At 41.6% G+C, this 23,779-nt stretch overlaps 1 protein-coding gene across 15 annotated transcripts in view; it reads right to left on the bottom strand.

The window, feature by feature from the left end:
• adgrb3 (adhesion G protein-coupled receptor B3) overlaps positions 1-23,779 on the bottom strand; it is an 858,467-nt gene that overhangs the window by 214,198 nt on the left and 620,490 nt on the right. For all 15 annotated transcript variants that reach the window (XM_087979341.1, XM_087979352.1, XM_087979359.1 and 12 more), the window contains one exon: positions 9,293-9,419. In XM_087979341.1, coding sequence (XP_087835467.1) covers positions 9,293-9,419 — 127 coding nt within the window. The remainder of the gene's footprint in view (positions 1-9,292; positions 9,420-23,779) is intronic.

Genomic DNA, 23,779 nt, shown 5'->3' with positions numbered 1-23,779 from the left:
ATATGAATTGGCATGGGTGCATGAAGGTAGCATGGGCTTTTGAGAGGAGGTGACGTGGTATGTGTGAAGGCTGGAGGATTTAAAAACATAAGGAAACAATAAAGAAACCAAGTGCCAGAAAACCAAAGATGGCCTATTGATTAATCTGCCTTGGCACCTGGCAGTACCTTGTCTGGGAATGGTCAAAACTACAATCCTCAACCAGCCCACTAAAGCCGTGTATCCTCTAGAGCAGTGCCCAACAACATCCTATCATCCAGAGTAGAAACCAGATCTGATAGGTCATTTTCGCCTGAGGGACATGTGGCAAACGTAAAGATCCCTGACTCATGCTACACACATGGATAACAAACATTTGCCGTCAAGACACACATTCAGCCAACTTGATGGATAATGGGTATGATTGCACTGCTTCACCTAGAGCAGTGGGAAGTGATCATTTCAAACCCCAACCAAATGAGACATTCAAGAGTTCAACTTCATAATGGAAGTGACGAGATCTATAATGAGAATGTAAGCTTTCAAGACTATACCGTGTCAGAGAGTCTAACCATCTACACTTCCAGCGATGAGTTAATCATCAGCAGAACAACATTCAAATTTTAAAGGTCTCCTCTCCATCTGGGATGTGAGCTGCTCCAAGCAAAATCCCAAGTACCTGATTAAACTGTATTAGCAAATGATGCCAAGAACTCAAGAATTATTAAAGAAGTTTTTAACAGAACACTTGTCTTCGCAACTCCAATATACCCCAGGATTGGTGGGGATATGAGCGCCCAGTTAATTAAATGATGCCTAATGGACCTCAGGATGTCAAAGACAGTTTTACCCTGTATCAATTGTGCATAAGACTAAAAGGAAAAAGCAAAAGAATTGTTCAAGCACTTTCCATTTGACATTTCAATTCTGCTAACAGAAAAAAATAATTTGATGCAATTAGACTTCAACCACACAAAGATGACAAGGGATTGTTTTAAATTTACATGGAGCACAATTCAGGTAGCACAGTGATGAGATCCCTGGCCAAACAGCAGCCCAGAATAATATTCTAGGTAAATGCAAAGTATTGTGGATTCTGGAGATCAGAGATAAAGTCAGAAAGAGTTGGAGAAACTCAGCAGGCCTGACAGCATTTGTGGAGAGAGAATTGGAAAGATATTGAGTCCAATGTAATTGATTAGATTAGATTACTTACAGTGTGGAAACAGGCCCTTCGGCCCAACAAGTCCACACCGACCCGCTGAAGCGCATCCCACCCATTCTCCTACGTTTACCCCTTAGCACTACGGGCAATTTAGCATGGCCAATTCACCTGACTTGCACATCGTTGGACTGTGGGACGAAACTGGAGCACCCGGAGAAAGCCCACGCAGACACGGGGAGAACGTGCAAACTCCACACAGTCAGTCGCCTGAGTCGGGAATTGAACCCGGGTCTCTGGCGCTGTGAGGCAGCAGTGCTAACCACTGTACCACTGTGCCGCCCACTCCAATTCATTAGATATTTTAGCTGTTCTGAAGAAGAGGTATCCTAAATCCAAAACATCCATTACTTTGGAAATGCCAGAACTTCCTGGGAATTATGATGAACTCAAATCGTTAAGTCTGCTTCTCCCTCCACAGATGCTGCTACACCTGCTGAATTTCTCTCGCGATTTTTAAAAAATTAGTCGTGCTCAGGGTACACAGGCTCAAGTCTGATCATGGCAACCAACGGGATTTACATTCAATTAATAAATCTGGAAATGAAAGCTTGTCTTAGTAAATGTGACCATGAAATCATCAGCACAATTTAAAAACTCATCTAGCTCACTAATGTCCTTCAGGGAAGGAACATCTGCCACCCTCACCTGGCCTGGCCTACATGTGACCCAAGACTAATGCAATGAAATTTACTTGTATCTGCCCTCAGACATGGGACAGAGAACTGATTGGCAGTCAGGAAGCAAAGAGTAGAATAAATGGATCAATTTGCAAGTGGCAGACAATAACTTGTGGGATACCGCAGAGATCAGACCAGACATTCACAATATAAATTAATTAGATTTTAGATTAGATTAGATTACTTACAGTGTGGAAACAGGCCCTTCGGCCCAACAAGTCCACACCGCCCCGCCGAAGCGCAACCCACCCATACCCCTAACCTAACACTACGGGCAATTTAGCATGGCCAATTCACCTGACCTGCACATCTTTGGACTGTGGGAGGAAACCGGAGCACCCGGAGGAAACCCACGCAAACACGGGGAGAATGTGCAAACTCCACACAGTCAGTCGCCTGAGGCAGGAATTGAACCCAGGTCTCTAGCGCTGTGAGGCAGCAGTGCTAACCACTGTGCCACCCACATCATCTAATTATTTAGATCAAGGACCTAAATGTAATACCTTCAAGTTTGAGGTGATACAAAGCTGAGTGTCAGTATAGCTGTGAGAAGGATGCAGAGATACTTCACGGAGATTGGACAAGTTGAGTAAATAGGAAAATATACAGTAGATAACATATGATGTTGATAAATGTGAGATTATGTTTTTTGGCAAAAACAGGAAGGCAGATTATTCTCTGAATGGATGCAAATTGGGAAAAGATGAGTTACAACAAGGCTTGGGTGTCCTTATATACTAGTCACTGAAAGTAAGCATGTAAATATAGCAGGCACTGCAGAAGGCAAATGGTGTTTGGCTTTCATAGTGAAAGGATTCAGATACAAGAGCAGGGATATCTTGCTGCAACTGTGAGACCTAACCTGGAGTATTAACATCTTGGTCTCCTTTTCTGAGGAAGGATGTTCTGGCTATGAAGCAAGGGCAGCAAAATTTTACCAGACTGATTCTTGAAATGGCAGGACTGATATATCAAGATAAACAGGATCAGTTGGGCTATATTCACTAGAGTTTAGAAGAATAAGGGAGGAGCTCATAGAAACCTATAAAATTCTAGCAGGATTGTCAGGGTAAATGCAGAAAGGATGCTCGTTATGATTGAGGAGTCCAGAACCAGGAGTCACATCTAAGCATACAGAGTAGGTTATTTAGCGCTGAGATAAGAAGAAACTTCTGCACTCAGAGATTGGTGATCTTGTGGAATTCTCTGTCACCTAAAGCATTTGAGGCCTAAATATTTAATGTTTCAAGGAGATTTATATCGTTCTACAGATAAAAGGAGTGAAAGTGGGAACAGGATACTGAATTGGATGACGAGCCATGACCATATTGAATAGCTGAACAGGCCTGAAGGGCTCATGGCCTACTTCTGCACCTATTTTCTATGCTTCTGTGAACTGGCATAGTCTTTCATTTCAAGGGCAATTAGGAATTGGCAACAGATGCTGCCCAAGACAGCTATGCCTCTGCCTTAAAGTACTTATTGATCTACATATTCACTATTCACATCCATTCAGTAGCCATCCTCATGGAAAGGGTCTTGTGATATGTCAATTAGGTGCAGTCCTCATTACAACCTTGGCCCAAACATGCACAAAAGAGCTGAACTTCAGACATGAGTACACAGTGACGTCTCCTGACATCAAGGCTGCATTTCATTGAGTGAAGTACCAAGGAGCATAGAAAACTAAACTCAGTGGGAATCAGGAGGAAATCTCTACACTGCTTAGAGTCATACTTGGCACAAAGGAAGTTCTGAGATTTAACAATCCAATTAATAAGGCTAATATATCCATAAAATGAAAGTTAACTCACTTCCTTAGATGATTTTTGGGATGTGGACATAGCTGGCTGGGCCAGCATTTATTGCCATCCCTACTTGCCCTTGAAAAGGTGGTGGTCAGCTGCTTTCTTGAACTGCTGCTGCCCAATGTGGTGTACATACACACAATGCTCTTAAAGAGGGAGTTTCTGGTTTCTGACCCAGTGACACTAAAGGAATGGTGTCATATTTCCATGTTAGCCTTATTAATTTGGACAGTTAAATGTCAGTACCAGCAAAATTGTTTTTCTCTGTTGTCTTATGGTATTGTTTCTGCGTACCTGTGATTTCAATGATACATGCATAGTGTCACAGCCATAAGACATTGCCTACCAATTGAAAAATTGTGATCACTATTGTCATGTAGGCAATCATAAAGAATTTTTACAGACAGTAAGATCTGACAAATAATACACAAAGACTAACCAATTTTGCGACCTTGACATTGAAATATTAACTTCTTCTTTGAGTAATATTATAGGAAATGTAACATCCACCTCATGTGTTCCAGATCTTAGAGAAAAACAAGATTCAAAGATGAAGCATTCAACTCACTTTTGCACTAAAGTATCAGTCTGTATTACCTGCTCAACTTTCTGAAAAAGCTTAAACTAGAAATTTTATGATTCCAAAAAAAAATCCATCAACTAACCCCAGCTGATACTGTTAAAACTCACCCAAATTAAATCTATTCCTATATTCAAAATTATGCTCCAGATGTGAGGTGAGTGCAACTGCTCTTGACATTAAGGCCACACTTGATTGAGTACAGCATCAAGAACTTCTGACAAAACTGGAGTCAATGTAAATTAGGGTGATATCTCTTTACTGGGTAGAGTCAAAGTTGGCATAAAGGAAAATGTTGTGCCAGTGGCAGTTAGACAGCCCAAGGACATCTCTGCAGAAGTTACTCAAGGTGGTGTCTTAAGTCCAATCATCAGAAGTGGGAATATTCACTGATGATAGCACAATGTTCAGCACCATTCAGGACTCTTCAGATACTGAAGTGGTCCATATTGAAATGCATCAAGACCTGGTAAATATCCACATTTGGGATGACAAGTAGCATTTGCACCTCACAATTGCCATGCAACAATCATCATTTCTGACAAGAGAGAACCTAACCATCACCCCTTGACATTACTGTCACTAAATTCTACACTACCAACAGCCTAGGGGTTACCATTCACCATGCATTGACTGGACTAGCCATATAAATATTTGTGATGAGAGGCTAGGAATCTCACAAACAGTAACTCATTTCTTGACTTCCCAAAGGCTATTCACCATATATAGGGCAAAATCGAAAACATGATGGAATATTCAATTTGCCTGGATGCTTGCAGCACCAACAACACTCAAGAAACTTTGCCGTTGGCTTAATTATACCACACCAGCAAACATTCACTCCCTCCACCACCGACACTCAATATCACAGCATAGAAAGCCATTCTACCCATCGGATCCACATCGAAACGCTGAAGAGAATCGCACCCAGACCTAAACCCCTACCCTATCCCAGTAGCCCTGCATTTCTAACCATTACTGGACCACAATTTGCAGGATATGGAGATCACTGGCTGGGCCAGCATTTATTGCCTGCCCTTTGCTGCCCTTAAGAAAGTGGTGGTGAGCTGTCTCCTTGAATCACTGCAATCCATTGTGGCACTGCTGTCAGGACAGAATTCCAGGATTTTGACCCAGTGACTCCAAAGGAACCATAACATATTTCCAAGTCAGGAAACTACACTAATTGGACAGCATTTGTGGTTATTGAAGGCAGCTCACCAGCACCTCCTCAAGGACAATTAGCTATGAGCAATTAAATTCTGGCATAGCCAACACCACCCAAATCCCTGGAATATAAAAACTTAAAAATGATAGCGAGTAAGAGGATGAACAGGGGTGTAGGAGTGAAAGTTTCTCATCAGCTTTGACGTAGTGTATGTCTCTGTGTACATATCATACATGAGTGGGTGAAAATCATAAAGCTTAGATTCTTGGTGATGAATGCAAATAGGCACATTTAATTGTTACACAAGGCTTGCCAAGCATAGCAATCATTAGTACTGGTGTTCCAGTGAAAAAGGCCTGGATCTTTACAACATGTGGCAAAAATACTGTTACCATTTTCAAACAGTATTTTAATTCTATTTTTGGGAATAAATAATGGATGTACATAGTCAAGGAAGCAGAAAATGAAACCAGTTTCTATAATACTTATTATAACAAACAGTTTTTATCATGGATGTTCAATGTAGCATTGACTGTGGAGCAATAAGAGGAAGACTTGTACTTACATAACCACTTTACATAGCCTCAAAATGTCTCAAATCACTGCAAGCAATATAATTTACTTTAAAACATAGTTACAAATGTTTGTAGCCAGCAGAATAATATTCAACAGAACCTGATTCCACGTACAGCATTGTCAATCAACATGTCTTTGACTGTGAAGTTTTTCAGGGAATTTGCATGCCACGACCCTGGAAGAACATTAGGCACTCTTGCAAAACAGTGCCCAACTACTTTCAATAGACAAGAAAGACCCTGGTTTGATTCTCATCCTGGTTCATATTTTTTTCCACAACCTTGCCCCTATATCTCTGTAACTTCCTTCAGTTTAATAATAATATTTATCCAAATCTGGGCCTTGTCCACATCTCCAATGCTAATCACTCCACTATTAACAGCATAGCTTCATTTGCCTGGGCCCTAGGGACCAATTTCCCTCTCTGAATATATCTGCTCTCTTCTTTCAGATGCTCCTTAAAAAAGAATTTACTTTTCAGGCCAATCTTTTAGCCACCACGCTAATATCCCCTTATGTGGCTAGGTGTCAGTTTTGATTTGATAACACTCCGAAGAGTCCCAAGGGAGTAATACATTTTTAAAAATCATTATATAAATACAAGTCAATACTGCATCTGAAAGATAGCACCTTCAACAGCACAGCACTCCGTGCCTATGACACAGTGCTTGCCTCAGAGTATCTGATCTTTAGACTTGAGGTGGCACATAATTTCACAACATTTCGTATTTAGATGAATGTTTCCATTAATTTTACATTTCACATTGCTCATGACAACAAGTAACAGTACTCCAAAAATAGGCTTTGAGCACTAAGGAGGCAACATTATTGCAGACATGTTTTTGCAAACTCCTGACACAGACAAAACCCAAACAATAAACTCACAAATATAACAGATGAGAACAAATAAAGCAGAGGTGTTTGGGATTATGAACTGATTTGCCAGGCTTTGGGCATTTCATGTGGTTCAGGGATCACATGACTCCCCAGTGTGAAGCATGTGCTGAAAATTCTGAATGATAGTCAGAAGACTATAGCCATAAACTGAGATTTCTAACCAGGTGAGCCTAAATGCTAAATGCTATCTTAATGCATTATTGGTGGCTCTTTCTCTTGTAGAGTCACGAAGAGATAAGCAAAAACAAAGTAGATCTTCCAGTACTTAGTTATTATAACAGTCTTGACATAGGTATCTACACTGATTGCTTCACTTGTTTAAACATTGTCTAACAAGAATACTATACAAACATGAAAGAATGACAGGAAATTCTGACATTTTATTCTATCAATGCATAAAAACTAGCCAGTAAGTGAAGCAATGCAAACTGACAGGAGGGTTACTATACAGTGACAAGCTTGCACATCTTCCATACCTTTAGTTTTGAAATGAAATGGAGTACAGAAAATCAATGATCAGGAGAAAGTGTGGATTGGAGATGCTCAACATGAGAGTCGAAAGTGTGGCACTAGAAAAGCACAGAGGTCAGGCAGCATCTGAGGACAGGAGAATTGACATTTTGGCATAAGCCCTTCATTCCTGATGAAGGGCTTATGCCCGAAACGTCAATTCTCCTATTCCTCAGATGCTGCCTGATCTGCTGTGCTTTTCCAGCGCCACACTTTTCGACACAGAAAATCAATGGTAAGTTTCATATTTTCCAGCTCTTAGTGGAAGCGAAGAGATATTATTGAAAAGGGAAGGTGGTCTATAGAGTGGCTCAGAAAGGGAGGTACTAGTGACATGGAAGAAATTGTGAAGTGAAGGCAATTGCTCGCGGGTCAATGGAGAGGGTGGAGCAACAAATGACAAGTGCCAATACCAATCCCCATCAATTTTATAAATAGGCATCCAATACGGAGCTCCAAGTAGAATTCCCAGTAAGCTACAGTAAGTATATAAAATGGAACATTGCCTACTATCCAACAAATAGGATTCATTAAAGCAAGGTTGATATTGGGGAAAGTGGATCGGATGAAAATTGAATCCCTTCACTTTTAAAATCTACTTTAAATTCTCAAAAAGAGCCCCTGCATTCCAACAACAGGCATCAACTAAAGTTGTCACCATCCAAAACTGCATTTTAATTTCAATACTGCATTTTAATTTAAACATTTAAACTTTAGTGCATTTTAAAGGAATATTGAAGCAAACTGAACCAAATTAAAGAGTCAGTTGCTTCAACTGATCCTAAAACAGTACTAACTGGTCTCACCACAAATCAATCATGTGCACCGTCTCACTTTCCCCCATACAAACTGGCTTCCATTATCAAAATATATTGGCATGACAGTCCCTCATTGCATGGAATAGGCCAGGGCCATTCCTGTATTGATACCAGTACAAAACCATCAATATCTTACAGTAATTCCAAGGCATCATGACCACTACATGTGCCAAATTCAGTGTGCAAACAGTCTCCTTTGGGATGATCCACCTTTTGCTAATCTGAAAGTAAACTGAGTAATAATAATGTCTGGCGGACAAACAACGGTCACATCATGTGGTGGGACATTTACCCTTAGTACACATTACCCAGCTGATCGAGATAAGGGAAGGTACGGTGATCAAATTCACCCCCCTCGGCTCCCTACACATTCCACTCCCTGCTCTGCTTCATTTTGGAAACTGGTGTCCTTGCCTTTTTCAGGGGAGATGAATCAGGGTCAATGTCTTACTGTCTCTTTATTCCCAGTCGCATAAAACGAGCTAATTCTCCTCCTTTCTGTAACAGGGTGTGCATTAGTAATTTACTGGAAGGTGGCAGGGTTTCAAATAGAAAAATAACCTCTGAAGTAACCGTACCTCAACACACAGAGTCAAGCAACTCTTTTCACAATGTCCCCATTACAATGTGGCGGAATTTCTCATTTGCTTTTCAAAGGTATTTGCAATATCGCAGTTTGATCTCAAGGCGATTCTTTAAAAAAAACCTCCCCAATAACAATTAATGTTTCTATTATAAACAACACATCTTTATCTTAAAAAAAGTCTAATTGAGGAAACCAGAGCAGATTATCCCCGTTGAGTTGTATTGTCATAAAGTGTTGCCGAGTTTCTCTCCCTTATCCCCAGATTATTATTATTGCTTGGCAGAGCAGAACACTCGATTATTTATTAAAACCCACATGCCAAGAAGATGCAGCAGGACGTATTCTCGCTGTCGCTTTCGGGGGTGGGTAGGCTGAAAAAAAATCGTAATATCGGCCACCGTTTCAAATAGAATGGGATTTATTAATAATGATCCCCCCGCCCCCACTTACACTACCCCAGTTACTTACTATTTCTGTGGGTTGATGAGCCAAAATGGCGAATGTAGATAGGCGATCACACAGGCATTTGGTGTGGGATGCATCGGTAAGTACAGTCTTACATCCCAGAGTGGACCAGGCGCCGGTAGACTCGTTCCTGGAAAAAGGAATTGCATTACATTTGATGGGCAGGTATATACATAAGGAGACAGAAGTGAAGGGGAGGGCGAGACAGCTATAGGCAGCGTATATATATACACACACACACACAAACAATTTCCCCACACCCTAAAACGGACATCCCTCACCAAGATACAAACAAGCCAAAGACATTAATCCATCAGCTGTTTACAATGCAATCCCCGTGCTGCTGAGTTGCTAACGCTGGCGTGCTGTCCTGCTAACCGAGTTCTCTGCTGCTACAATATCCAGCCTGGAGGGGGATCTCACTATGTGGAGCCCCTCACGCTTTCCCTCAGGGAGTGTGTGCACCGCGGAAACGGCTCCTTGTAAGAGAGAGAAAAAAAGGGGTGTGCGAACAATCTTTTACTGCATGTCTAATACAAACAGCGAGGCTAGAGGGGACAAGTGGGGAGGGGAGGGGGAGGATTTTTTTTCTCTCTAAACCACACACAAACCGGCTAGGTGCATCGTCAGGCAGTGTGGAGGGGACGCAGAAAGAGATGGAGGCCGAGTGTCGCTTTATACATAAAGAGGATTCAGGTGCTTGGCTGGCTAGTCACCCGCACCCGATCCTACAAAGCTCTGGCTCGTTTCAGCCGGTCAGTTCATCCGCACCCTCCCTCGACCAGGACTCACAAATGGTGCAAGCCACACACAGCAGCAGTAAACCAGCAGATTGGAAAGAAATTATGTATTTGATATTCCAAGTGCATTCCATACAGTAAGACTGAAGCCAATTGCATAATAGTAATAAAAATAGATGACCAGATTGTAATCCTTTCTCTCGAACCAGTGCTGAACTGTTTGCCAATATTTTGCGGGGAGGGAGGGAGAAATGACACGAAATTCTAACTCCCAAATAGAAGCTAGTTAGGATAAGAGGTGTGAAAATAGTAAGGAAACGAGAGTTTTTTTTTATGTCAACAGTATCTGCAATCAGATTATATTCACCCTTGAGCTTTACAATTACAGTAATCTGGGCTGTCCATCCAAATTAACCAACATTGCAGTCATGTTTATTTGCCCAATTGCCGCTCTTCAGCCTTGCACCAACAACCTTCTTGTCATTTAATCGAAACATAGAAAATAGGAACAAGAGTAGGCCAGTCAGCCTTTAAAGCTTGGTTCACCATTCGAGGTAAGCACAGCCAATCAGCCAACTCAGTCCCCTGCTCCTCCTTTCTCTCCATACTCTTTGATTGCTTTAGCCCAATGTACAATATCTAATTCCTTCTTGAAAAATTTGATGATTTCACCTAAACTGTGTTCTATGGCAGAGAATTCTATGGACTCACCACTTTCTGGGTGAAGAAATTTCTTTTTGTATCAGCCCTAAATGGCCTGCCCTGTATACTTAGATTGTGACCCCTTGCTCTAGGCACCCTGGTTATCAGGAATACCCTTGCTGCATTTACCTTGTCTAGTCTTATTAGAATTGAAAATGTTTCTATGGCGAGTTCCTCCTCACTCTTCTAAACTCTAGTAAATATAGCCTTAATTGATCAGTTTCTCATATTCATATATAAGTCCAACCATTCCAGGAATCAATCTGGTGATTCTTCATTTCACTCTCTCCATAACCATAATCCTTCCTTAGATAAAGAGACCAAACCTGTCCCCATGACTTCCTATCGCTGACCTTACCTTTGTTCATTCTTTCATAATCTTCACTGTTGTTTTTATGCCTTCTCCAGTTCTTATGAAATATTGACCAAATGTTGTCAAGTAAGCTGACATCTAGCAATGTGACAAACCCAGAGAAGCCAACCATGTAGTATTGGGGCTGCCAACCTAATAAGAGTGTAGCTCGACCTCTTCTGTCCCTCCCCCATCCTGCCAGCCCAATCAGAGGATCAACAGACGAACAGCAACTCTGCTCACTATGACCTTCACTGGCATTGCACTGCAGTGTGGGGGGAATTAATGGCATGCATCCTCAAACAGTGCAAGCAGGAGTCTGGGGATGCCTAATGCCTGCAGACTCCCCCAACTGGTTGATGGAGGGTAGGGTGCACTGAGGTCTGGCAAAGTTATTTGCAGAGGAGATGGCTGTCGCTAATGAGCAGCAGTTATCTGGATCGTGGATTTCCAAAAATGGAAGTAGCACCCCCACCCCAATCACAAAACCAGCTGAGAGGCCACAACCACTCAGTGGGGGCTGGTCGAACATGGATAAAATACATCCAGAAGTGGGAAGCAGCTCTGAAGTGCCATATTTAAATAGCCCAACTGGGCTCCTAGTGGGCATCTCACACGCCAAATCTCCCACTCACAAAATCATCAATGCCTGCGCATGTCATTTTGCCATCTTTCCTCTTGTAGTCTGTTCCCAAGAAGCTGGCAAAATTCCACACATTGACTCTGGTTTTTGTCCTATACATACTTTCTGATCTGCTGAGTATTTCCAACATTCTTGGTAATTATTCAAAAATGCTAATGACTAAAATTATAATAACATGAGTGACCTTTGTATATAACAAACATTCGAGCAATGGGCAGCTCCATTCAAATTTCCAATAATATAGGAAAGGGGATGACTATTTGTACATGACCAATATTGGAGGAATGTGGGTGCTTCCTGTGAATTACCAGCATGTGCAGTAAGGTAGATGCATCTTGTAATTTACCAATATTAAAGTAAGAATAACAGAAAGTGCTCTAAATATACAACAAGTCTGGCAGCATATGTCTGGCAGGGAGAGAAACAGAGTTAACATTTTGGGTCAATGTGAATGCACTTTATAAATTCCCACCAGAATAGTAACATGACTATTCCAGCATTACAGGAAGGTGGATAGCCATTGTAAGTTATCAACATTACAATAAAGTAGATGTTTCTTGTAAATTGCCAACTTTAGTGAAATGTGGATACTCTGTAAATTGTCAGCACAACAGTAATGAGGATGCTCCTTGTTGATTCAAAAATATACCTTATTCATAAAATTGTAAAATTACATTTCAAAACATTTCAAATTAAAAATGACATAAAGTGCAACAGAGCAGAGCTCAACACTGTGAGGTACCTCAGTGCAATTTCAATACTCTTGATGCTGAAAACATGCATTCTTTGTCAGCTTACATCCTAAGGGGTCCTTCACAGTTTTTAGATCTTGGTTGTACTATGGCTAAAAGGCCTTAGTCAGTCACCTTTCCCCATTGTGCCTTTGCAGCAGCTGCTCCATCTTCAGTGTATTCCTCACCACATCATCTGGGTCCTTGGAATTTGCCAATCAGCAATACTCGATCAAGAACAACTCTCTGCACTAGAAGACCAACAAGCTTCAGTCAAACAAAAGAAGTGTTTTTCATCAAATTGATGGGCTTCCTGCTGCATTTGATGCTTGTCCCATGTGAAAGTCCCTGTCAACAGCCTGTAGAGACCAAGTCTTGTGTCATGGAACTGCTTAGGATGGACCTCAAAACAAAAATCTCCCTCCAGACATTCGTTGCAAAGACACTTTCTACAAGGAGGTGCACAATAGTCTCTTCCCCAGCAGTCTCTGTGACACTAATGTTTGGAAGGGATGCGATTCAAGGCATGAATAAAGGATGTTTTGGAAGAACCTTTCTTGCTCTCAGCTAAACTATATTTTGGTACTTTTCAGAAAGTTCTGGCAATGGTGCAGTCTGCCAAATGACTTTGACATGCTGCTTAGGAAAGATTCAACAGAATCTACTTTCTTCTTATTCTGTATGGTCTCAAGGACATTTACCTAATGGATTTGTGATTAAAGATATTTTCTGCATAAAGCTCTCCACTAAGGACAGGTAGTAGAGAATGATAAAATTGAATGGTGTAATCTGTTGCAATGATCTGACCTCTGCATGTTGTGACAATTGAGCCTGGATTTTACATGCCACCGCCCGGCATGGTTTCAGCAGGACCATGTAAGATATATAGTGGACAGTGAAAAAAGGTTATCTAAAATTACAAAGGAATTTTGATCCATTGGATTGGAGGAGTGGCAAATGGAGTTCAATTTGGATAAAGAGAAGTGTTGCATTTTGGTAAGATGAACATGGACAAGACTTGTATGCTTAATGGTAGGACTTTGGAAGTGTTGTTGAATAGAGAGACCAAGGGGTTCAGGTACATAGTTCTTTGAGATTGGCATAACAGGTAGACAAGGTGGGAAAGAAGGCATTTGGTATGCTTGCTTTCATTGTTCACAACTTTGAGAACAGGAGTTGGGATGTCATGTTGCAGTTGCACACATTGGTGAAGCCACTTTTGGAGTACTGTGTACAGTTCCGGTCGCCTTGCTATAGGAAGGATATTATCAAATTGGAAAGGGTGCAGAAAAGATTTACAGAGGTGTTGCTGGGACTAGAGGATTTGAGTTATAAGGAGAAGCTGGATAAGCTGGGACTTCTTTCACTGGAATGTAGGAGGTTGAGAGGTGACCTTATAGAGGTTTATAAAACTATGAGAGGCATTTGATAAGGTTCCTCATAGTAAACTAATGGAGAAAGTGAAGTCACAGGTGTTCTAACTAGGTGAATAAAGAACTGCTTGAGCAACAGGAGACAGAGAGTAGTAGTTGAAGGGAGTTTCTCGAAATGGAGAAGGGTGACCAGTGGTGTTCCACAGTGCTGGGGCCACTGTTGTTTGTGATATACATAAATGATCTGGAAGAGAGTGTTGTTGGTCTGATCAGTAAGTTTGCAGATGACATGAAGATTGGTGGAGTAGCAGAAAGCATAGGGGACTGTCAAAGAATACAGACAATATAGATAGACTGGAGAGTTAGGCCGAGAAGTGGCAGATGGATTTCAATCCAGGCAAATGTGAGATGATGTATTTTGGGAAGTCTATTTCTAGAGCGAACTATACTGTAAATGTAAGAGCCTTGGGAAAAGTTGATGAGCTGAGAGATCTGGGGGTTCAGGTCCATTATACCCTGAAGATGGCTACTCAGGTCGATAGAGTGGTCAAGAAGGCATGTGGTATGCTTGCCTTCATCGGACAGGGTATTGAGTGTGAGAGTTGGCAGGACATGTTAACATTTTACAAGAGCTGAAAAATGTGTTGCTAGTAAAGCGCAGCAGGTCAGGCAGCATCCAAGGAGCAGGAGAATCGACATTTCGGGCATAAGCCCTTCTTCAGGAATGAGGAAGGTGTGCCAAGCAGGCTAAGATAAAAGGTAGGGAGGAGGGACTTGAGGGAGGGGCGTTGGGAATGCGATAGGTGGAAGGAGGTTAAGCTGGAGAAATCTGCATTCATCCCTTGTGGTTGGAGAGTTCTCCAGCTTCCTCATTTCCCATCTCCCCACCTTATCTCAGTCCCAACCCTCGGACTCAGCACCACCTTCTTGACCTGCAATCTTCTTCCCGACCTCTCTGCCCCCACCCCCTCTCCGGCCTATCACCCTCACCTTAACCTCCTTCCACCTATCACAAACACCCTTCCCCCACGTCCCACCTCCCTACCTTTTATCTTAGCCTGCTTGGCATACCTTCCTCATTCCTAAAGAAGGGCTTATGCCCGAAACATCGATTCTCCTGCTCCTTGGATGCTGCCTGACCTGCTGCGCTTTTCCAGCAACACATTTTTCAGCTCTGATTTCCAGCATCTGTAGTCCTCACTTTCTCCTAACATTTTATAAGACTTTGGTTCAGCCGCATTTAGAATTATAGAACATAGAACATAGAAGAATACAACGCAGTACAGGCCCTTCGGCCCTCGATGTTGCGCCGATCCAAGCCCACCCAACCTACACTAGCCCACTATCCTCCATATGCCTATCCAATGCCTGCTTAAATGCCCATAATGAGGGAGAGTCCACCACTGCTACTGGCAGGGCATTCCATGAACTCACGACTCGCTGAGTAAAGAACCTACCCCTAACATCTGTCCTATACCTACCCCCCTTAATTTAAAGCTATGCCCCCTTGTAATGGCTGACTCCATACGTGGAAAAAGATTCTCACTGTCGACCCTATCTAAACCTCTAATCATCTTGTACACCTCTATCAAGTCACCCCGAAACCTTCTTTTCTCCAATGAAAACAACCCCAAGTGCCTCAGCCTTTCCTCATACGATCTTTCTACCATACCAGGCAACATCCTGGTAAACCTCCTCTGCACCCGTTCCAGTGCCTCCACATCCTTCCTAAAGTATGGCAACCAAAACTGCACACAATACTCCAGATGCGGCCGCACCAGAGTCTTATACAACTGCATCATGACCTCAGTACTCCGGAACTCAATTCCTCTACCAATAAAAGCCAGTACGCCATATGCCTTCTTCACCACACTATTTACCTGGGTGGCAACTTTCAAAGATCTGTGTACATGGACACCAAGATCCCTCTGCTCATCCACACTACCAAGTATCCGTCCATTAGCCCAGTACCCCATCTTTTTATTACTCTTACCAAAGTGAATCACCTCACACTTAGCTACATTGAACTCCATTTGCCACCTTTCTGCCCAGTTCTGCAGCTTATCTATATCACACTGTAACCTGCCACATCCTTCCTCTCTGTCTACAACTCCTCCGACTTTCATATCATCCGCAAACTTGCTCACCCAACCTTCTAACCCCTCCTCTAGGTCATTTATAAAAATGACAAACAGCAATGGTCCCAAAACAGATCCTTGCGGAACACCGCTAGTGACGGCACTCCAAGATGAACCTTTGCCATCAACTACTACCCTCTGTCTTCTTCCAGCCAGCCAACTCCTAATCCAAACCGCCAACTCACCCTCAATGCCATACTTCCGTATTTTTTGCAGTAGTCTACCATGGGGAACCTTATCAAACGCCTTACTGAAATCCATATACACCACATCTACCGCTTTCCCCTCGTCCACCTCCTTAGTCACCTTCTCAAAGAATTCAATAAGGTTTGTGAGGCACGACCTGCCCTTCACAAAACCATGCTGACTATCCTTGATCACATTATTCCTATCCAGATGTTCATAAATTCTATCCCTTACAATTCTCTCTAAGATTTTGCCCACAACAGAAGTGAGACTCACCGGCCTATAGTTACTAGGGTTATCCCTACTCCCCTTCTTGAACAAAAATTCTGTGTACAGTTCTGGTCACCACATTACCAAAAGGATGTGGACGCTTTGGAGACGGTGCAGACAGGTTTATAAGAATGTTGCCTGGTATGGAAGGTGCTAGCTATGAAAAGAGGTTGAGTAGGTTTGGATTGTTTTAATCAGAAAAAGATGATTGAGGAGGGACCTGATTGGGGTCTACAAAATCATGAAAGGTGTAGACAGCGTGGCTAGAGATAAGCTTTTTCCCAGGGTGAAGGATTCAATAACGAGAGATCACGTGTTCAAGGTGAGAGGTGAAAAGTTTAAGGGGGATACACATGGAAAGCACTTTACACAAAGGGTGGTAGGTGCCTGGAATGTGTTGCCAGCAGAGCTGGTAGAAGCAGGCATGGTAGATTCATTTAAGGTGCATCTGTACAGATGCATGAGTAGGTGAAGAGCAGAGGGATACAGATGCTTAGGAATTGGTCGATAAGTTTAGACAATGGATTTGGATGGGCTCAGGCTTGGAGATACGAAGGTTCCTGGGTTGTAAATTTTCTTTGTTCTTTGATCTATAGAGGAGCTGAATAACAAAGGTCTTTTCCCGAAGGTTGGAGAGTTAAAAACTAGAGGGTATGTTTTCAAGTTGAGAGAAGAAAGATTGAGGGGCAACCTTTCACACAGAGGGTGATTTATATGGAGAATTAACTGCCAAAGGAAGTGGTAGATGCAGTTACAGGTACAGTTACAACATTTAAAAGACATTTGGACAGGTACATGAACAGGAAAAGTTTAGAGGGATATGGGCCAGATGCAGGCAAATGGGACTCGTTTACTTTGGGAACTTGGTCGACACGGACAAATGACTCTGTGACTCCATAAAATAGGGCAGATGCTATGCCCACCTTCTACCCAAGCAGCCCCAAGCTGACCCAAATAATATGGAAGAATGAATGGGTACCAAACAGGCAACCATCCTGCAATACCTAAATATATAACTAAGAGTTAATTGAACTTGTTAAAAGAGTTGAAAAGTGAGGCACAGCACGTCAGGCAGCTTCCGAGGAGCAGGAGAGTCAACATTTCAGGCAGATGCCCTTTATCAGGAATCTGAACTTGTTAAAAGCTTAATTGACTCCAAAATTGCAATATCACAATGGCTGTTATGAGCAGGTGGGCAGGTGTGGGCAGCCTGTTTTAATAAAGTTTTCAAAATGGCAGGAAGGAAGGGTGTACCATGTCCAGAAGATGTCTTTTGTGCATCAGGGACACCTATCAGTTCCATCCCCGGATGATAGTAACCCCCTCCTTCTACTGTGTTTGAACTTTAAAACCAATTTCCATCAGCCCTTGTACCTCTGAATGCATTCAAAGATGGGTCTTAGCAATGGTATCTTCAGATTTGTTTGGAAAGCTTGTTGGAGTCACACACTAAAGTGGCTATCAGGGTTAAGGCAATGTTGGGAAAGTCTATTCCATCTTTATCTGGAGAGTTTTGTATTATGTCTCTGTGCACATTGTCTATTTTTGATCTCCAGCCAAAGCAGAAGATAGCTCAGATAATTGTTCTGGATAAATGGATCGGACCTACATCCTGCACAGTAACACCTGATGTAATGGCAAGGTTCAATTTTGTAAATGACTAAGATTACAGCAATGTAAATGATCTGTACCAATTATCAACATTCAGTCATGTGGATGACCTTTGCAAATTGCCAACATTATAGTAGTCCTTTAGTAGTACAGAACTTAAGTGTTGCTTAAAACAAAGACACTTTTTTCCAATCTTTTTATCTTGCACTCATCAGTGCAATTCACAAAACACCAATTAAAGGGAAAACAGTACTTTAGAAGAACAGGTGCATTCTTTGTGGCATTGTCTTTACAGACCACTTGCCAAATAATGAGCATTCTCCTCTCATGCTGTATAAATCCTTGTTTTCCATTTAATTGCTATTTCTTATGAGCTGTCTTAAAAGAGTGCCACACAAAAAATCTTCAACAAAATATTTTATTTTTCAGTAACATTACACATATGCGGATGAACTTGGAATTCTAGTTATAGCATCACAGAATCATACAGCACAGAAACAGATCCTTCGGTCCAACCAGTCCATGCCGACTATAATCCCAAACTAAACTAGTCCCACCTGTCTGCACCAGGCCCATGTCCCTCCAAACATTTCTTATTTTCGTACTTATCTAAATGTCTTTCAAATGTCTTTCAACTGTAGCCGCATCCGCCACTTCATCTGGAAGTTCATTTCACACATGTACCAATCTCTCTGTAAAAAAAAAATTGCCTCTCCTGTCTGTTTTTAAATCTTTCTCCCCTCACCTTAAAAATAGGTCCCCTCGTTTTGAAATCTCCTACCGTGGGGGAAAAAAACACCTGCCATTCACCTTATCTATACCCCTCACTATTTTATAAACCTCTATAAGGTTACCTCTCAACCTTCTACGCTACTGTCAAAAGGTCCCAGCCTATCCAGCCTCTCCATTCCCAGCAACATCTTGGTAAATCTCTTCTGAATCTCTCTACCCTCAATGATATCCTTCCTATAACAGTTGTGAATGGGTTTCTGTCTGTGGTGATGTTTGTGTCACATGTATTTTATTTTCTCCCAATTTGGAGAAAAGACAGAACTCACTGAGGACTTGACACAAGTTACCTTCTGAATATAGAATTTCTTTTTAGTGTTTTTAACTCTTAACCTGAAACACTTCTTTGTATACTGTTACTTCTGGTATTTTTTTCTATGAGATGTGCCTCCATGCGCGGCTATTAATAGCCTAAAAGCACGTCAGTGATAGAAAATGTAAATAACTGCAGCAAACCCCACTAACCTGTAATCACTATGTCAATGTGTTCTTGAAATCTCAACTGTTTTCCATGGTGAGTCACTGCAACAAGTCACCAGATGGTAGTCCCAAGTTCTAGAAGCAGCATATTTAAGATGCACTTAAGTAGGAGCTTGTTAAGTACATGAGAGTTAAAGGGGTATAAGTGTATGCTTATGTGATGAGATGAAGTAGGGTGGAAGGAAACTGACATGAGACCTGTTGAACTACTGCTGTAAATTCTATATAGGAAATCTATATCGAAAGGATTGCATTCATATATACATCATTGAATATGATTACAATGTATTTCTGGCTGGTCTAGGTAAAAGTAAGCCCAAGCACAGCAACATGTTTCCATGCCAACATCTCTGTCTCAGGCCTGCTGCAATGCTCTCGCAAGCCTCAGCACAGGCTCAAAGAACAGAATCTCATCTTGTGCTTGGGACTCTGTAGCCATTACGTTTCAACATTGAGGTCAATAACTTTAGAGCCTGATTACATCCTTCCATGTTTTTTTACCCATTCCCACATCCTGGTCCTCCCTTGACACAGTTTGCTTTCAGCACAGCTGTTTTTCTTATTATCTGTTTGTTTTTAAATTGGATCAGCAGATTCCCTTGATTGTTTCTTTTTGGAGGGGTAGCTTTTCGGTACCTTTAAAAAAGGCTTAAAAATGTGGAAGGATGTAACGGAAGGAAAATCAAAGCTTGGTGGGAGATAATTCTGAAAAGGTTAATACTGAAGTCTACATTAAACTGCATCCAACCTGATGATGTCAAGTAGTCTTGTGCAGAGATAAGGAGGAACATCTTAGAATCTCATACAATGAAGATGCATATCCATAGGTCTCCTCATAGTCTTAGTAATAATGCTTCCTAATGACTATAATTTGTATCACAGTGTGAACGTACAATAAATTACAATGTGCTTATAATAAATAATATTCTCATTAAAATTCACTTGGCCACAATGAACTATCCCAACCACAAGCTCCAAGTCATTGTTGTATTTTGTCTCAAGGTCATTAAGTCAGTATACATTTCAAAGATATTCTCATGTATTGTGGTATTTACCTGAAGGTATAAAATTCTCATGCTCTCCCTTACCTTGAGATGACTTAAGGCATTTCATGCAACAAGATGCATTCTCGTCAGTTCCAATCTAATAGGAAGAAGGGCTTATGCCCGAAACGTCGATTCTCCTGTTCCTTGGATGCTGCCTGACCTGCTGCGCTTTTCCAGCAACACATTTTCAGTTCCAATCTAATAGCCTGATACTTGCCCAGATACATGTGTGACCATGAATGTAAAGTTGTGTATCCTAGCTCATGGAAATAAATACCTGTTGGATTTTTCAGTACCAAGTTATCCCTGCTCAGTTTCTTATGTTGCAAGAGATAATGTAAGTATTGTCATTTCAGAAAAAACACCTGGTTGCAGGCAAGCTCACATCATGGTTAGCAACAGTGGCTATCAATAAAAATAATAGTGATCATAGATTTTTGAAAAACTAACTAAAGACTAATTGAAAAATAGCTTCAGACATCAGACAGTTGCATAGATATAGGTGGAAGTGGGCACTGCAGATGCTGGAGATTAGAGTCAAGATTAGAGTGATGCTGGTAAAGCACAGCAAGTCAGGCAGCAACCTAGGAGCAGGAAAATCGACGTTTCGGGCAAAATCCCTTCTGATAAGTCTTTAACTACCAAGAAGAAAGACCTAATTTTGTTTCAATTAGAAATAAGTTGTTTCAAGATTCTAAAAATGTCTGGCTGAAAATAAAAATGATATTATATGCACAAGTAAAATTAAAGGCTACAGAGGTTCTGAAATGTTACCCCTCTCAAAAGAAACAATCATGGGAATCAGCTGATCAAATTTTAGAAAAAGGTAATTGCTCCTGAAAGTAAAGTTCCCAAAAAGATAATACATCTTAAAAACACTAAAAATAAATTCTATATTCAGAAGGTAACTTGTGTCAAGTCCTCAGTGAGTTCTGTCCTTTCTACGAATTGGGTGAAAATAAAATAAAACACGTGGCGCAAACATCACGACTGACAGAAACCTGTTACTAAAAACCTGCAATCATTAAAGAAGCAGCAATAGTCCATCCAGTCATGAATGCTGGTGAACAATTAAATAACTGATTGGAGGTAGACGATGTTACATGATGCTACATTGAGGCTCGTCCTCAATGATGGAAGAGCCCAAAACATCAGCGCAAAGGAAAAGGCTGAAGCATTTGCAGCAACATTCAGCCAGAGGTTCTGAGTGGATAATCCATCTCAACCTCCTCCAGTGGTCCCCAGCATCACAACGACAATCTAGTGGTATTCTCACTGGACTGTTAATCCAGAGACCCAGGTAAAATTCGAGAGATCTGGATTCAAATCCCAGCACATCAGATAGTAGAATTTGAATTCTATAAAACAAAAAAATCAAGAGTCTGATGATGACCATGAATCTGTTGTTAATTATTAGAAAAACTCATCTACTTCACTTATGCCCTTCACAGAAGGAAACTGTCACCCTAGTCTGGCCTATATGTAACTCAAGACCCACAGCAAATTGGTTGACTCTTAACAGCCTTTATTCATTCATGGGATGAGTAATAAATGCTGGCCCAGCTAGCGATGTCTTCATCCTGTACATGGTTAATAGAGAAAAAAAATCACAGATACCAATCTTCAGCCACTTTGATCCACTCCATATCATATCATGAAACAGGTGGCAGAAGTGGATGCATAGCAAAGACCAATGGCCTGGACAATATGAATAGAATCATAGGATTCCTATAGTGTGGAAAGAGGTCATTTGGCCTATCGAATATGCACCAACCTACTCAGATCCAGACCCTTACTCTATAACCTCACATTTATCATGGCAACACACCCTTTGACACTATGAACAATTTAGCATGGCAAATCCACCTAACCTTAATATATCTGTACTGTGGGAGGAAACCGGAGCACCTGACAGAAACCCACGCAGACGTGGAGGCGAATGTGCAAACTTCACACAGTCACCTAAAGTTGTCATCAAACTCGGATCTCTGGCGCTATGAGACACCAGTGCTAACCACTGAGCATCATGCCTACATTCTGACAATAATGCTGGGATCTTGCGCTCCAGAATTTGCAGCTCCCCTAGTCAACTACTTCAGTACAGTTACAACACTGACATCCACCTGACAAAGTGGAAAACTCCCCAGGCGAGTCTTATACACAGAAAGCAGGATAAACACACCTGGCTACTTACTGACCTCTCAGAATACTCTTCATCATCATTAAAATAACCTGTTGAGTGATGCCCAGTTTGGGTTCTGCCAGGGCCACTCAGCTCCTTACATCATTACAACTTTGGTTCAAATATGAATTCCAGAGATAAGAGTTTCATCCCTTGAAGCAGTCCTTGTTCAAATGCAGCAAGTTGTGGATAATATTCAGGCTTGGACTGTCAAGTAGCAAGTAACATTCATGCCAAACAAGTGCCAGGCTATGTCCATCATCCATAAAAGACAATCCAACTACCACCTTTTGACATTCAATGGTGTTACCATTACTGAATCCCTCACTATCAATATTTGGGGGCTACTATTCACCAGAAACTCAACATTAACACAGTGGCTACAAGACCAGGATAGAGGCTAGAAATACTGTGGTGAGTAGCTCACCTCCTGACTCCCGAAAGGCTGTCCATCATCCTCAGGGCACAAGTAGAATGATGGAATAATTTCCACGTGCCTGGAGAGTGCAGCTCCAACAACACTCAAGAAGCTTGAGCTCATCCAGGACAACACAGCCCTTGATTGGCACATCTGCTAGCATCCACTCCCTTCACTAATGACACACAGTAGCAGCAGTGTGTACCGTCTATAGGTTGCACTGGAGAAATTCACAAAAGATCCTAAGCCAGCACCTTCCAAATCCATGACTACTGATATCTAGAAGGACAAGGGCAGCAAATACATGGCAATACCTCCAACTGCATGTTCCCCTCCAACCACTCACCATCCTGACTTGGAAATATATTACTGTTCCCTCACTGTCACTGGCTTAATACTTTGGCATTGTGGGTCAGAAAGTGGACTGAGTGGTTCAAGAAAGCAGCTCACCACTATGTTCTCAAAGGCAACTATAAAATGTTAATAAATCCTGGCCAGCCATTAAAACCCATGTCCCACGAGGGATTTTGAAAAAAAAACGAAGTGAATGAGGAAACAGAGTCAGAAATATGGAAAAATAAACTGAAAAAGATGTAAAGGTAAGGAACTAAACAAACAATGCAATGCACCTGACTTCTTTTAAAAAAAAGACCTGCCAAAGAAAATGGAAAGAAAACACTTAATTATGGATTTGTATGCATCCTATGATACTTACTGAATTACAGGCATTCAAATGATGTACTGAATCCCTCTATCTTCATGTGCATTTTAAAGAATAATGGCACCATAAGGGTTTGCCCAGATCCAAGGCCCCTCAACCTTTCACTTA

Source organism: Chiloscyllium plagiosum, unplaced genomic scaffold (genome assembly GCF_037043375.1).
Source record: "Chiloscyllium plagiosum isolate Xiang-an unplaced genomic scaffold, Cpla_swu_hap1 HiC_scaffold_3, whole genome shotgun sequence".
Taxonomy (NCBI): Eukaryota; Metazoa; Chordata; class Chondrichthyes; order Orectolobiformes; family Hemiscylliidae; genus Chiloscyllium; species Chiloscyllium plagiosum.
The sequence above is the reverse complement of the archived record's forward strand: the minus strand, read 5'-3'. Positions and strand labels throughout refer to the sequence as shown.